Below are 12834 nucleotides of genomic sequence, written 5' to 3' on the forward strand. Positions count from 1 at the left end.
GCTGGGATAGGCTCCAGCTTGCCTGCGACCCTGTAGAAGGATAAAGCGGCTAGAGATAATGAGATGATATCAGCACATTTTAAAATTTTTCCCCAAAAAATTCATTTTTAAAACGTTATTCTACGATATTATAAGAAGGTGTTGATACACTTGGGAATGAAGTGATTGACAGCCTTGGCGACAGGCTGGACATTGGTATTTTGAGAAGTGTATGGGCTGACCAAATGAGTAAGTGTACCTGACTTTGTGCAAACTTTGGCTCCAAATTTGACAACATGGCAAAGGAGTTTTGGCTTCATTTCTATAAAATGGAAGGGCATGGAACCATGCCATCCATGGTATATATGCATATTTTTTTTCAAGTCTTTGAATTCGACAGATTCATCTTTACTTTTTCGTCTAATGCTCCAGATGATTTGACAGAATGATTTCTTCACTGGGATTCCTTTTTCCAGTTAAAAGGTCTTCTGCTCGGTACTAACCTGATATGAATAAATAAAGATAGATTCTGGGCTTCAACCAAGCTTTGCTGTGAATTTTACTATATAAAGAACAAAACCTATATTTTAACCAATGCTCACACCAACATATTGTCAGTTTACTGCAGTATAAAATTGCTAATATAGTGTTTCCTTGTATAGAAATGGGTAATGTCTTGTAATAGCATTAATACTGGTGTGCTGCTGAGGGAACGATTTGCTGGCAGCCGCCTGAGACTTGTCTCAAGCTAAAAATGGCAGTCCTGGTGGTTGCCATATCCACAAGATAGGGAAACCATGGTAACAGTGATGCAAAATGACAGCATGCTCTGAGCAGCCCAGAGGAGTGCACTCGCATAGGAGCAAAGCACAGAGCCATTCTGGTTCATGCTCAATTAATATCAATATACTGTATAGGATGAGAAAAATATTTAGAAGTAAACACTTTGATCAACACAGGGGATGTGACCATTGTCATCCATTATCATTACTCTATCTATACTTTTACTATCATAATATAAAAGCACATCATGTATCATTTAAATAATGCTTGCTTTATATCTATATATGGAAATTACCAATAAATAGGATACACTGAAATAAAATGTCCACATTGACTAACAAAATATAACAAGCTTTAATTATTTTTCTCGACGTGAGTAATCATGCATGGTGTTTGTTCCTTTCAGTCTGTTACTCAAGAGCACGCCACAGCTCAGTTGTGTGTTTCAGTTGTCTGACTAGTTCTCCCAAATAACCCAGGGCTATTCATTTCCAGTTAATGCACAGTCTCTCACGGACTTGTGTGCCATCTTATTCCAATTTCAAGCTCCAATATTCATACAGTCTGAGAACTGGAATCGACGGAATCATCTCCCCATTGGATAGCAGTCATGTGACCATAATAAACAGTCACCCTGGCTCTCCATGCTTCCTTGCCTAACCTGTACTTTGGTCTTTTACTCATTAAATAGGTTGACAAGGCAGCTTCTTCAGGCAGATTTGCAATGTTTATAACAGTGCTTCATGGTGGTAAGTGTTCTTCCATTTGCTATCGGGGAAAAAAACAACAAAAAAAACATTTCATTTAGACTAAAGGCTATATATGAATAATTTAGGGCTTGATGCACAATTTTACAGACAAACAAAGGAGTCTGTTCAACACCCAGTGTAAAACAATAGTCCTCTTAGACTGGATCAAAGTGAAGTGTGGATGTGAACAAGAAGGTAGGTGCTATGGGAATGTCAAAGTTTCTTTGTCCAATCGATTTTATTTCTGTCATACTCTTAGAAAAAAAGGACTTCCTCAAGAGTTCATCAGATATTTAAAGCTGGAGCTTCTGAAAATGTTTCTACTTTGACCTTTCTTCATACTTGCCAACCCCCAGAGGATTAAAAGCGGTAGATTAGATCGTCCTTCCAGTCACGTCCTTCCATTAGATCATCCTTCCAGTCACATCCTTCTAGGGGGGTCTCGGGGCATGCTTCCCTGGAAAATTGCGGCAAAATGGTGCATTTTCCTGCATTCTGAATGCCATATTTGAAGAAAATTGATCGAGAAATTGGACCGACATACTTAATAAAATGCATGCTTCTCACTTTGCCTCGATGCTTTGATGCTGGATGATCCAGTGACCAATTTGCCTTGAACTTGTTGTCATAGCGAATCTTTATTTTCTTCAGAGTTTTCATTGTTCGTGATCACCAGTGTGTGTTTGGTTTATACACATACTGGCACGGGCGGCACGGTGGTGTAGTGGTTAGCGCTGTCGCCTCACAGCAAGAAGGTCCGGGTTCGAGCCCCGTGGCTGACGAGGGCCTTTCTGTGCGGAGTTTGCATGTTCTCCCCGTGTCCGCGTGGGTTTCCTCCGGGTGCTCCGGTTTCCCCCACAGTCCAAAGACATGCAGGTTAGGTTAACTGGTGGCTCTAACTTGACCGTAGGTGTGAATGTGAGTGTGAATGGTTGTCTGTGTCTATGTGTCAGCCCTGTGATGACCTGGCGACTTGTCCAGGGTGTACCCCGCCTTTCGCCTGTAGTCAGCTGGGATAGGCTCCAGCTTGCCTGCGACCCTGCAGAAGGATAAAGCGGCTAGAGATAATGAGATGAGATGAGACATACTGGCATGATTTGTTGCAACATGTGACCTCATTGTCAACTGGCTAGAACCATAATGAGAACCAATGGAATGGTGCGATAGAGTGATACAATTTAGATTTGGTTTACGGTTATTTAGTACAAAAGTCTTTTAGCACAACTCTAAGTTCTTTAGTGCAAGATCCAAGAATACAATCTTTACTATGAATACTCATGTTTAAAGATGTTTGATGGATTTTTTTAATGAAAGTTGCCGAGATTCTGATCAAAAGCGAGCAATTGTATTTCCCCCTTCCGCCATCTTGAAACCGCCATGTTTGATGTAGCCTGTACTGTATGCTAGTCACCAATCCTCCCTCCAAATTATTTAACACAGCACGTACCCTGACACAGTACACCGCTCCAGCCCACTTCCAGGTTTGTTTTGTCTTTATTAAAGTGCTAAGCTTAATATGAAGGTGCCTAGAATTCAAGGTTTGTTATGGCTTAACTACAAATATCCAAAGACACCAAAGAATCAGATTTTCAGTCCACGTTTCAGGGATCAACAACTGATCCTTAACATGCACAGCAGCAGAAATTCCAGCTCCCAGTCCCTAAGCAATCATAATAAACCCCTTCCTATATCAAGATGAGTATTTTTTTTTCTATTGTGACCGTAATCCGGAGTTGTGCTCAAGAACTTAGAGTTGTGCTAAGAGACTGTAGAACTTGTACTAAAAGACTTTGGATTTGTGCTAAAAGACTTTTGTGCTCAATAACCAGATACCTTAGATTCTACATCATTATCAAACTATTCCACTGGCTCTTGGCTTCACTTAATATGACTATTTGGCGCAATATACTTGTATCTCCTGTGCCAAAAACAGCTGAAGCAAGATCAGAAGAGCAAATCCAACAGAGTTCGCTGATTATTTTGTAATATGGTAGTTTTTAGAACTAAAAACAGTCGGTGATATTCACCTGTCAAAAGCGGTAGACTATCACGTGACTCAGCAACTTTCTTTACGTTCTTGTTAAGCAATTTAAATCTCGGTGAACTACTTACTATACTAATGCTTTTGACATTAATGCTTTTAATACTTGGAAATCCATTTGCCTTAAGTGCTGCTCTTCCTGAAACATTTTAACAACTAATGCTTGTTGTTATCGAGTAGGTTTAGAGATTTTCAGTCAGTTTTTAAGTATAAATAATATTATAAACAATAGGCCATAGTAATTGGAATATTATAATTGTAAATTTTATATTCTTTTGTTATGAGATTTTTAGAATATATTCTAATTTGTGGTATCCACAAGCACGTTTCTGTGAGGCGAATATTTTTTAGGCTTCTGCTAAATGGGCTTTTGAATATCAATTAAGTAAAAATTACAATTTTTTTTAGTTTTATTTATGTTTTTTTGTGATGTGATGTATTTATAGTTATTATTTAGTTTTATTTATATGTACATGCATTTCCCCCCCCCCCCCCCCCCCTTTTATTATTATTATTATTATAGGGCACATTGTTATTGGAGCCTAGCTGTGTAACCCCCACCATTTTTTAAAAATCTATTTATTTATTTTAATTTATTATATGTTTATTTATTGTATCTGAAGTGGAAGCTTAATAAAATAAAAATAAAAATAATAAATAATAATAATAATAATAATAAAAGTAAAGTTGGCAAGTATGTTTCTTTGATTGGGAAAAATCCTCCGTTGTAGTGTTTTTACACAGCACCTTTAAGTGTTCCTCTTGAAGACCAAACCGAAGAACTCTTAAGGATGATATATTTATCCTTTTTTCCCTTAGAGTGTGTTTCTCCTTATTTATGTTATAGATCTGTATTGGCGATATAGGCTAAAGACATATATGAGATTCATGTTCTATCACAATATGTTGATATTGTTGTGATCTTTGCCAGCTGAGATAGATTTGGCAAATTTGAATGGTCAGGTGATGAATCTGCCGCATCACAAATCAACACCTGCTTCAGATCGTCTACGCCAAAGGGAGGAATACATTCTCATCAGCATAAGCCGTAAGAAAATTGATTTTTTTTAAGAGACATGACCACATACTTCATTCACACTCAAGTCTTGTCTTTGTTAGTCTTGATGTAATTTGTCCCAAAAATGCATGTCTGGAGACACAATGCCTTGTGAACGTGGAGGTCAAAGTAAGGGCAGCCATGAAAAAAAAGCACTCTTGTCAACATTGTCTAACCAACAGCAAGCATGACGTATGGGTAGAAACCAGGATGTCTGAAAAGATGCCAAATTACATACCGTTGAAACATGCATCAGTGTGTTATGTGTGTGGAGAACAAATTGCAAATTGATTTAAGATAATGAAGCTACAGCCAGTCTATTGATAAAGTAGCTAGTTACACTTTAAGCTACTAAAGGAAAACTAACTAATTACAACTAACTAGCTTTGTCAATCAGAAAAATCACCTGACATTTTATTTTATTGTGCACTTAATTTATTACACAAAAGAAATTTACATGCTTTTTATAGGATCTGCCAGAAAGATTTTGTTGCTACTTTGACACCCCTTTTCCACCAACAGGGGATGGGTTTTGTTCTGGTTCACGTACCAAATTTTGAACTGTTCAGAGCATTTTTTTGGAGCTTTTTTCACCTTTTATTGGATATGACAACATAGAGGCAGGAAATGAGCAGGAAAGAGACGGGGAGGGATCAGGAAATGACCTCGGGTCGGAATCGAACCCAGACCCCCGGATTTATGGTATGGCGCCTTATCCACCTGAGCCATGACGCCCCCTGTTAACAGCATTTTTGACTAAAAATAAATTGGTTTGGAATATTAAAGCTAGCCTGCCTTTCAGATTTTTCAAGTGCAGGTCATAAAAATAATTTTCCTTGACACCCAATTATTTTTGTTTAGTGGACTGAAAGCTACTGAATTTGAATCACAGACTTCCAATTTTATTAGTTTTTTTTTTTTAAATAGAACAACTAATGAATTTAGAGCCATGTGGCCCTAAATTCTCCACTATTTTTTCCTGCTTCACCATTCAAGATACTATGTCATGCATCACTTGGTGGGCTTTCCCTGTTCGCACAAGGCATTGTGGGATACAAATTTGAAACAGGAGAGAAAAATGGAAGATGTGAGTGTGCGAATAAAAAGTGAAAGACCGACTACAGTAACAGAAAGTGAGAAGAAAATACGTCATGTTATATACGAAGGAAAGGAAACGCAGGACCAAACTAATAAATATTGGCGCTCAGCGAGCACCTCAGTGTGATCAGCTGTTTGTTTAGCGACAGAATGATGGAACTGTCAGTGCATGCTCAAAAGTAAACCTGTAGATGGCAGTAATGCAACACTGTGGATGCCAGCTGCCATAAAACCCTAAAGAAGAAGAAAAAGAAGCAGAAGAAGGTAACTCTGCGCATGCGCACACGGACTTCCTCTGTCTGCTTGACTGCGCAAAGCGAACAATTTCATGCACATTATTTGTTCGGGAATCCCCTCAAATTAAATAACTTCCCAGCCACAGAATGGAATGTTTTTGTTTTTTTTTTAGATGTTGCAGAAATAAACATGTACCACAATGACCAAATTTCGGAGGGAATTAAATTACACTGGTTTTATGAAATCAAAAGGCCATCTAGCTTTAAAACTTGGTTCCCAGCCAAACCAAAATATCTGTTTTTTCCAGTGTGAACTGCGATGACATCAGTGGGTATGTTATTAGTCTGGTGAGAGAGAACGCAAACGAAAAGGATACATCTTCAGAAAAAAATGGGATGAAAATAAATAGCTGCAGTAACAGAACAAAAGCTCGCAGTTCATCAATGTACTCTGCAATCTTGCTCCAACTGTTTACTTCCATGGTGCATTGTGCATCGCCTTCTTTTCATGACACATCCTTGATTACAATGGTTCCACTCAAAACTGGTAAAAATGTGGACTGGTTCACAAGCTGGCACCGAGTTTCAAAGAATCCTGAATGGAACTGGTTCAAGAACCCATTCCCTGTTGGTCAAAAAGCGGTAAAAGTAAACTACTCTTGGGAAAAAAATCATTACATAAATTCGTTAAAATAACAACCATCAAAAACAGAGAGGACCCACTCGACTACTTTGGGTTCAGGTTATTTCAGGAACTACTGGATGGCATGGTGGTGTAAGTGGTTAGCACAGTTGTCTCACAAGAAGAAGGTTCTGGGTTCAAACCCAATGGCCAGCAGGGGCCTTTCTGTGTAGAGTTTGCATGTTCTCCCTGTATCTGTGTGGGTTTGCTCTGGTTTCCCTCATGGTTCAAAGACATGTGGTTAGGTTAATATGGGATGGCCTTGGGCTGAGGTGCCTTTAAGTGAGGCACCTAAGTCCCAACTGCTCCCTGTTAGCATGGCTGCCCACTGCTCTAGGTGTGTGTTCACTGCTTCAGATGGGTTAAATGCAGAGAGGAATTTCACAAGTGTGTGATGAATAAAGTTGTTGTTGTTGTTCTTCTAAATTAGCTAGTTTTGTCCTGCCATGCTGCTACCTTGGGGAAAAAAGTATCTAATAGAGGCGTTGCACTGTCACATGACCCCATAGCAATGGTAACTAGGGCACCATGACAGGAGGCACGCTTATAATGCTTCATTCAGCCAAGTTAGTTGTGTTATGCCCCGGACTTCCACTCCGGAGATTTACTATCTCCCAGTTCAGTGCAATCTGGATCCGGGATGGGACTTCCATCTTGCCGGCATTCACTTCCTGGTCTGCTCTGCTGTGCATAAATAGGCCGTTCTCAGCCAGGGACTTTGCCAGAACATCTCTCTGTGCCATTGTTTATTTCCTGGATTTTTACTCTCTGTTTTGCCTAGTCTTAGCCACAGTCTTTTTTGTACTCATGTTTTTTTGTCTCCAGTTTTGTCAGAACTATTTTTCATGTTTTTTCATATTAGCTCTTTGCCTACCTCGTTGTTGTCTGAATTATTTTTGTTCGTTGACTCTTTTTGGACTTTAATTAAATCATTTTTTTATTCATTGGATTTTCTGGTTTGTGGTCTGCTATTGAGACGGCACGGTGGTGTAGTGGTTAGCGCTGTCGCCTCACAGCAAGAAGGTCCTGGGTTTGAGCCCCGGGGCCGGCGAGGGCCTTTCTGTGTGGAGTTTGCATGTCCTCCCCGTGTCCGCGTGGGTTTCCTCCGGGTGCTCCGGTTTCCCCCACAGTCCAAAGACATGCAGGTTAGGTTAACTGGTGACTCTAAATTGACCGTAGGTGTGAATGTGAGTGTGAATGGTTGTCTGTGTCTATGTGTCAGCCCTGTGATGACCTGGCGACTTGTCCAGGGTGTACCCCGCCTTTCGCCCGTAGTCAGCTGGGATAGGCTCCAGCTTGCCTGCGACCCTGTAGAAGGATAAAGCAGCTAGAGATGAATGAATGAATGAATGAATGTTCTGCTATTGGACCCTAACTCACCACATCTCGCCACCCCTAACAAGTTGCTATTGATCAGCATGGGAAGACTTTGCTGCGTTTTTGGATGTGCAAATCATTTTGAACGAAACAAAGGCATCAGATCACTTTTTTTTTTTTAAATTTACCAAAAGTAATTCATCAGGAGGAAAAAAAGACTAGAGAAATTTCTTAACGTAGAAGGAAAAATGGGGAAAAACATTCAGTGGGACTCAGTATTTAACGGAGAGGTCAAAAACCCTATGGTATACTCACTTCATTTCCATGATGCTAAGAATGGAAAAAAAAAATTCACAAGTGCAGTGCTCATGCTTATACAGTGATGTGAACATAAGCCTCGACACAGCAGCTCTGCAGAGCCTCACCTTCACCGAGACTTAAAGTGCATTTACATTTGGGGATCTTTCAGAGCGCGTTAGGTGCACACTTGGGACCCAGTCATTATGGGAAACACCTGATGCTGATTTGAGTGTAGTCAGTATGAGCATATGAGGACACAGAGGCTTTATGAAGTATTTTCATTATCACTGTCACATTTGTTTCTAACCATGTTTATGACTCTGCTTTCAGTTTCGTTTGTGTTTTGTTTTTGTAAATATCACGCCTGCTAATAAACACTGTTCCTACGCTTAGCCCCGTCTACCAATTGCATACCTGACACAATACTTCAAAGTCTTTGTGAAAACAGCATGCTGACTGCATTCAAATCAGTATCGGGTGTTTCCTATAGTGACTGGGTCCCAAGTGTGTGCACAGCACGCTCCGAAGAATCCCCAAATGTAAATGCACTTAAAGTCTCGGTGACGGTGGGGTTGTACAGAGCTGCTGTGTTGATGCTTGTGTTCACTTCAGTGTATAAGAATGAGCACTGCGCTGCAGTTGTATATATACACTACCATTCAAAAGTTTGGGGTCACTTTGAAATGTCCTTATTTTTGAAAGAAAAGCACTGTTCTTTTCAATGAAGATCACTTTAAACTAATCAGAAATCCACTCTATACATTGCTAATGTGGTAAATGACTATTCTAGCTGCAAATGTCTGGTTTTTGGTGCAATATCTCCATAGGTGTATAGAGGCCCATTTCCAGCAACTCTCACTCCAGTGTTCTAATGGTACAATGTGTTTGCTCATTGCCTCAGAAGGCTAATGGATGATTAGAAAACCCTTGTACAATCATGTTAGCACAGCTGAAAACAGTTGAGCTCTTTAGAGAAGCTATAAAACTGACCTTCCTTTGAGCAGATTGAGTTTCTGGAGCATCACATTTGTGGGGTCGATTAAATGCTCAAAATGGCCAGAAAAATGTCTCGACTATATTTTCTACTCATTTTACAACTTATGGTGGGAAATAAAAGTGTGACTTTTCATGGAAAACACAAAATTGTCTGGGTGACCCCAAACTTTTGAACGGTAGTGTGTGTGTGTGTGTATATATATACATATATATATATATATATATATATATATATATATATATATAATTTTGAATTCTTACCTTCGTGGAAATGAAGTGAGCATACCATAGGGTTTTTGACGTCTCCTTTTGACAGAGTCCCCCTGAATGCCCCCCCCATTTTTCCCTTTGACGTTTAGAAATTTCTTTAGTTTTTTCCCCTGATGATGAATTACTTTTAGTAAATTAAAAAAATCTGATGTCTTTGTTTCGTTCGAAACAATTTGCATATCCAAAAACGCAGCAAAACCTTCCCATACCGATCAATAATAACTAACTCAGCTGAATGAAGCACTACAAGTGTGCCCCTTGTCATGGCGCCATAGTTACTGTTGCTATGGGCTCACGTGATGGTGCAAAGCCTCTATTACTGGAAAAGCAACTTTATTTAAAAAGCAGCTCTATTTTTGGTATGCAACTAAGATATTCAGTTAAGATAGTAACATAATCACATGTAGCTAGCTACTCCCCAGCTCTGTCGTACAGACAAATTAGCTTTTCTGAAGCCAAGGTGGTTCAATTAAACATCTCATCTCATTATCTGTAGCTGCTTTATCCTGTTCTACAGGGTCGCAGGCAAGCTGGAGCCTATCCCAGCTGACTATGGGCAAAAGGCGGGGTACACCCTGGACAAGTCGCCAGGTCATCACAGGGCTGACACATAGACACAGACAACCATTCACACTCACAATCACACCTACGGTCAATTTAGAGTCACCAGTTAACCTAACCTGCATGTCTTTGGACTGTGGGGGAAACCGGAGCACCCGGAGGAAACCCACGCGGACACGGGGAGAACATGCAAACTCCGCACAGAAAGGCCCTCGCCGTCCACGGGGCTCGAACCCGGACCTTCTTGCTGTGAGGCGACAGCGCTAACCACTACATCACCGTGCCGCTCAATTAAACATCAGTTTGGAAAAGTTCACTTGTACTAGATGATATTAATATTGCGTGAACTACAGGAAAAGACTGTGAGTGTAGCGTTTTCACCAAACGTTACTGCTTTTGAAAGACTGTCTCCAGAAGTGTATTCTCATTCGAGATCTCATCTGTCCCCATAAGCCATGGCCTTTGTTAATAAGTATGTGTAGTTAATATATGATTTTGCTCTCACTCTAGGGACCAATGATCCATCAAACCCAGTACACACTTCACTGCTTCGTAACCATGACCTGCACAATCCTCAGTGCTTATGTAAGTTATACCAGTGATTTTAATGATTCAAAATTGTTTCATGACATTGATTTCTGTTTTGACAGTGTTTCATACCTATAGCTAAATTACGAGAGGAAAAAACTGAAGAGAAACCATGTTCATCTGCAGAAGCAAACAAGTTGAGCAGAAGGGTGACCTCATCACTGTCCACTGAGAGTAAGCTCTTCATGCTAATGCTCATGCGCGTAGTTCCACCAATTCAAATGACATCTCAACAAACATTACTTACATTCAGCTTCTGCACTTATTATTATTATTATTATTATTATTATTATTATTTTTATGGGCTGTACTCTAAAATGTGCTGTATTTTCCTCTGTTGTAGGCCAACCAAAACTCTACAAACAAATACGCTTCTCAAGTGCATCAACTTTTCAAACATACCCTGTGTAACTGACATACTGTTCGATTTTGTGAGAATTGTTTCTTTTAGGCCAGTATATGAGCTACGGTACAGAATGTAAATTTCTATCAAATTTTTGTTAAAGGAGACATATTATACCTTTGGCCAGATTGAGTGCCTCTTCCTTTAAATGATAATGTACCACTGCTCACCCCACCTCCCTCTTCCATGCTACCATGGCAACTAGAAGCCTGCATGTACAGTTCAACAGGTGGCACAGCAGGTGAGATGCGCCTACGGATCCAAATTAAATTAGCGCTTGCATTGCTGCAGCTATAAAACACTCCGTTTACTCTGAGGTTAGGTTTCTGCTCATTCTAACCAAGCAGCAGCACACACACACACTGCAAAGTATTGCCATTTGCCAAATTACAGATGGATGTAAATCACATTTTCCCCAAGCACAACATGCTAACATTGCTAACCCCTACACCCATTCTCTCATTTTACACTCACATTATTTAAGTGCGTTGATAAGATTAAGTTCATCTTACATTCAACTAACAAACTAATAGAGTTAACCGTATCATGGATCCTGCAACAAGTAATGCAAATAACTTTCTAGACAATTAGCATACATCTGTGACCTCAGCTGATAGCATTAGCGAATGCTAAATAGCCAAAGAAACAGAATTATTTTTTAAATACTAACCCCATTTCCAGAATAGTTGGGATATTTTCCAAAGTGCAGTAAAAACAAAAAACAGCGATTTGTTAATTCACGTGAGCCTTTATTTAACTGACAAAAGTACAAAGAAAAGATGTTAAATCGTTTTACTGACCAACTTGATTGTATTTTGTAAATATAAACGAAGTTAGAATTTGATCCCTGCAACACACTCAAAAAAAAGTTGGGACCAAGGCAAAATAAGACTGAAAAGTTTGTAGAATATTCAAGTTAGACCATTTTGAAAGATTCCACAAGAAGCAGGTTAGTTGGTTACATCAGGGCTTTTCAAAGTGTGGGGCGCACCTCCCCTAGGGGGCGCCAGAGTTCTTCAGGGGGGGCGCAACGTGAGGAAAAATAAACCAGAATAAGTTACTATTGCGGACATTTAGCGAACTTCAGCTAGCCTTTGCCAGAGACAAAATGGATCGATTTTTAGTACCTAAAGCTACAGTGAGTGAGGAGACAGAGTCTGGGCCAAGCAAAAAAAGAAGGAAGTATGACCACGATTATTTAAAGTTTGGATTTTCATGGACTGGATCTGAAGATGCTCCACTGCCACAGTGTGTTGTCTGCCAAGAGGTGCTAGCTAATGATGCTAGGCCTCGTTCTGCATGGGCTGCAACAGTGTGGCTTCAGAGACACAGAGTGTGTGTGCTTGACTGGCCTGCTACCAGCCCATATGTGTCTCCTATTGAGAATGTATGGCGTATCATGAAGAGGAGAATCGGACAACAGCGACCACGGACTGTTGAGCAGCTGAAGTCTTCTATCAAGCAAGAATGGACTAAAATTCCCGTTGCAAAACTGCAACAGTTAGTATTCTCAGTTCCCATATGATTAAAAAGTGTTATTAAAAGGAAAGGTGGTGTACTACAATGGTAATTTTGCCTCTGTCTCAACTTTTTTTTTTCAGTGTGTTGCAGGCATCAAATTCTAACTTTGTTTATTTTTACAAAGTAAAATTAAGTTGGTCAGTAAAACTATTGAAACTATAGAAAACTATTTTCTTTGTACTTTTGTCAGTTAAATAAAGTTTCACATGAATTGACAAATCACAGATTTTTGTTTTTATTGCATTTTGGAAAG

At 39.7% G+C, this 12834-nt stretch overlaps 1 protein-coding gene across 1 annotated transcript; it reads left to right on the plus strand.

The window, feature by feature from the left end:
- The first annotated feature begins 1430 nt into the window (after positions 1–1430).
- Positions 1431–11076, plus strand: LOC132864634 (uncharacterized protein CXorf65 homolog). The gene is made up of 6 exons (XM_060898052.1): positions 1431–1511; positions 1620–1706; positions 4484–4600; positions 10580–10654; positions 10736–10831; positions 11001–11076. Exons 1-6 carry the CDS (start codon positions 1487–1489, stop codon positions 11066–11068), a joined length of 468 nt encoding a protein of 155 aa, XP_060754035.1. The 5' UTR covers positions 1431–1486; the 3' UTR covers positions 11069–11076.
- Positions 11077–12834: the final 1758 nt, after the last annotated feature.

Source organism: Neoarius graeffei, chromosome 17 (genome assembly GCF_027579695.1).
Source record: "Neoarius graeffei isolate fNeoGra1 chromosome 17, fNeoGra1.pri, whole genome shotgun sequence".
Classification (NCBI taxonomy): Eukaryota; Metazoa; Chordata; class Actinopteri; order Siluriformes; family Ariidae; genus Neoarius; species Neoarius graeffei.

Excerpts from the sequence above, each read along its gene's own strand:
- LOC132864634 (XM_060898052.1), top strand. The coding sequence starts at position 1,487 with ATGTTTATAACAGTGCTTCATGGTG. Across the intron at positions 1,512-1,619 it reads TATAACAGTGCTTCATGGTG|ACAAACAAAGGAGTCTGTTC; the intron begins GTAAGTGTTCTT and ends ACAATTTTACAG. Across the intron at positions 1,707-4,483 it reads GTGTGGATGTGAACAAGAAG|CTGAGATAGATTTGGCAAAT; the intron begins GTAGGTGCTATG and ends GATCTTTGCCAG.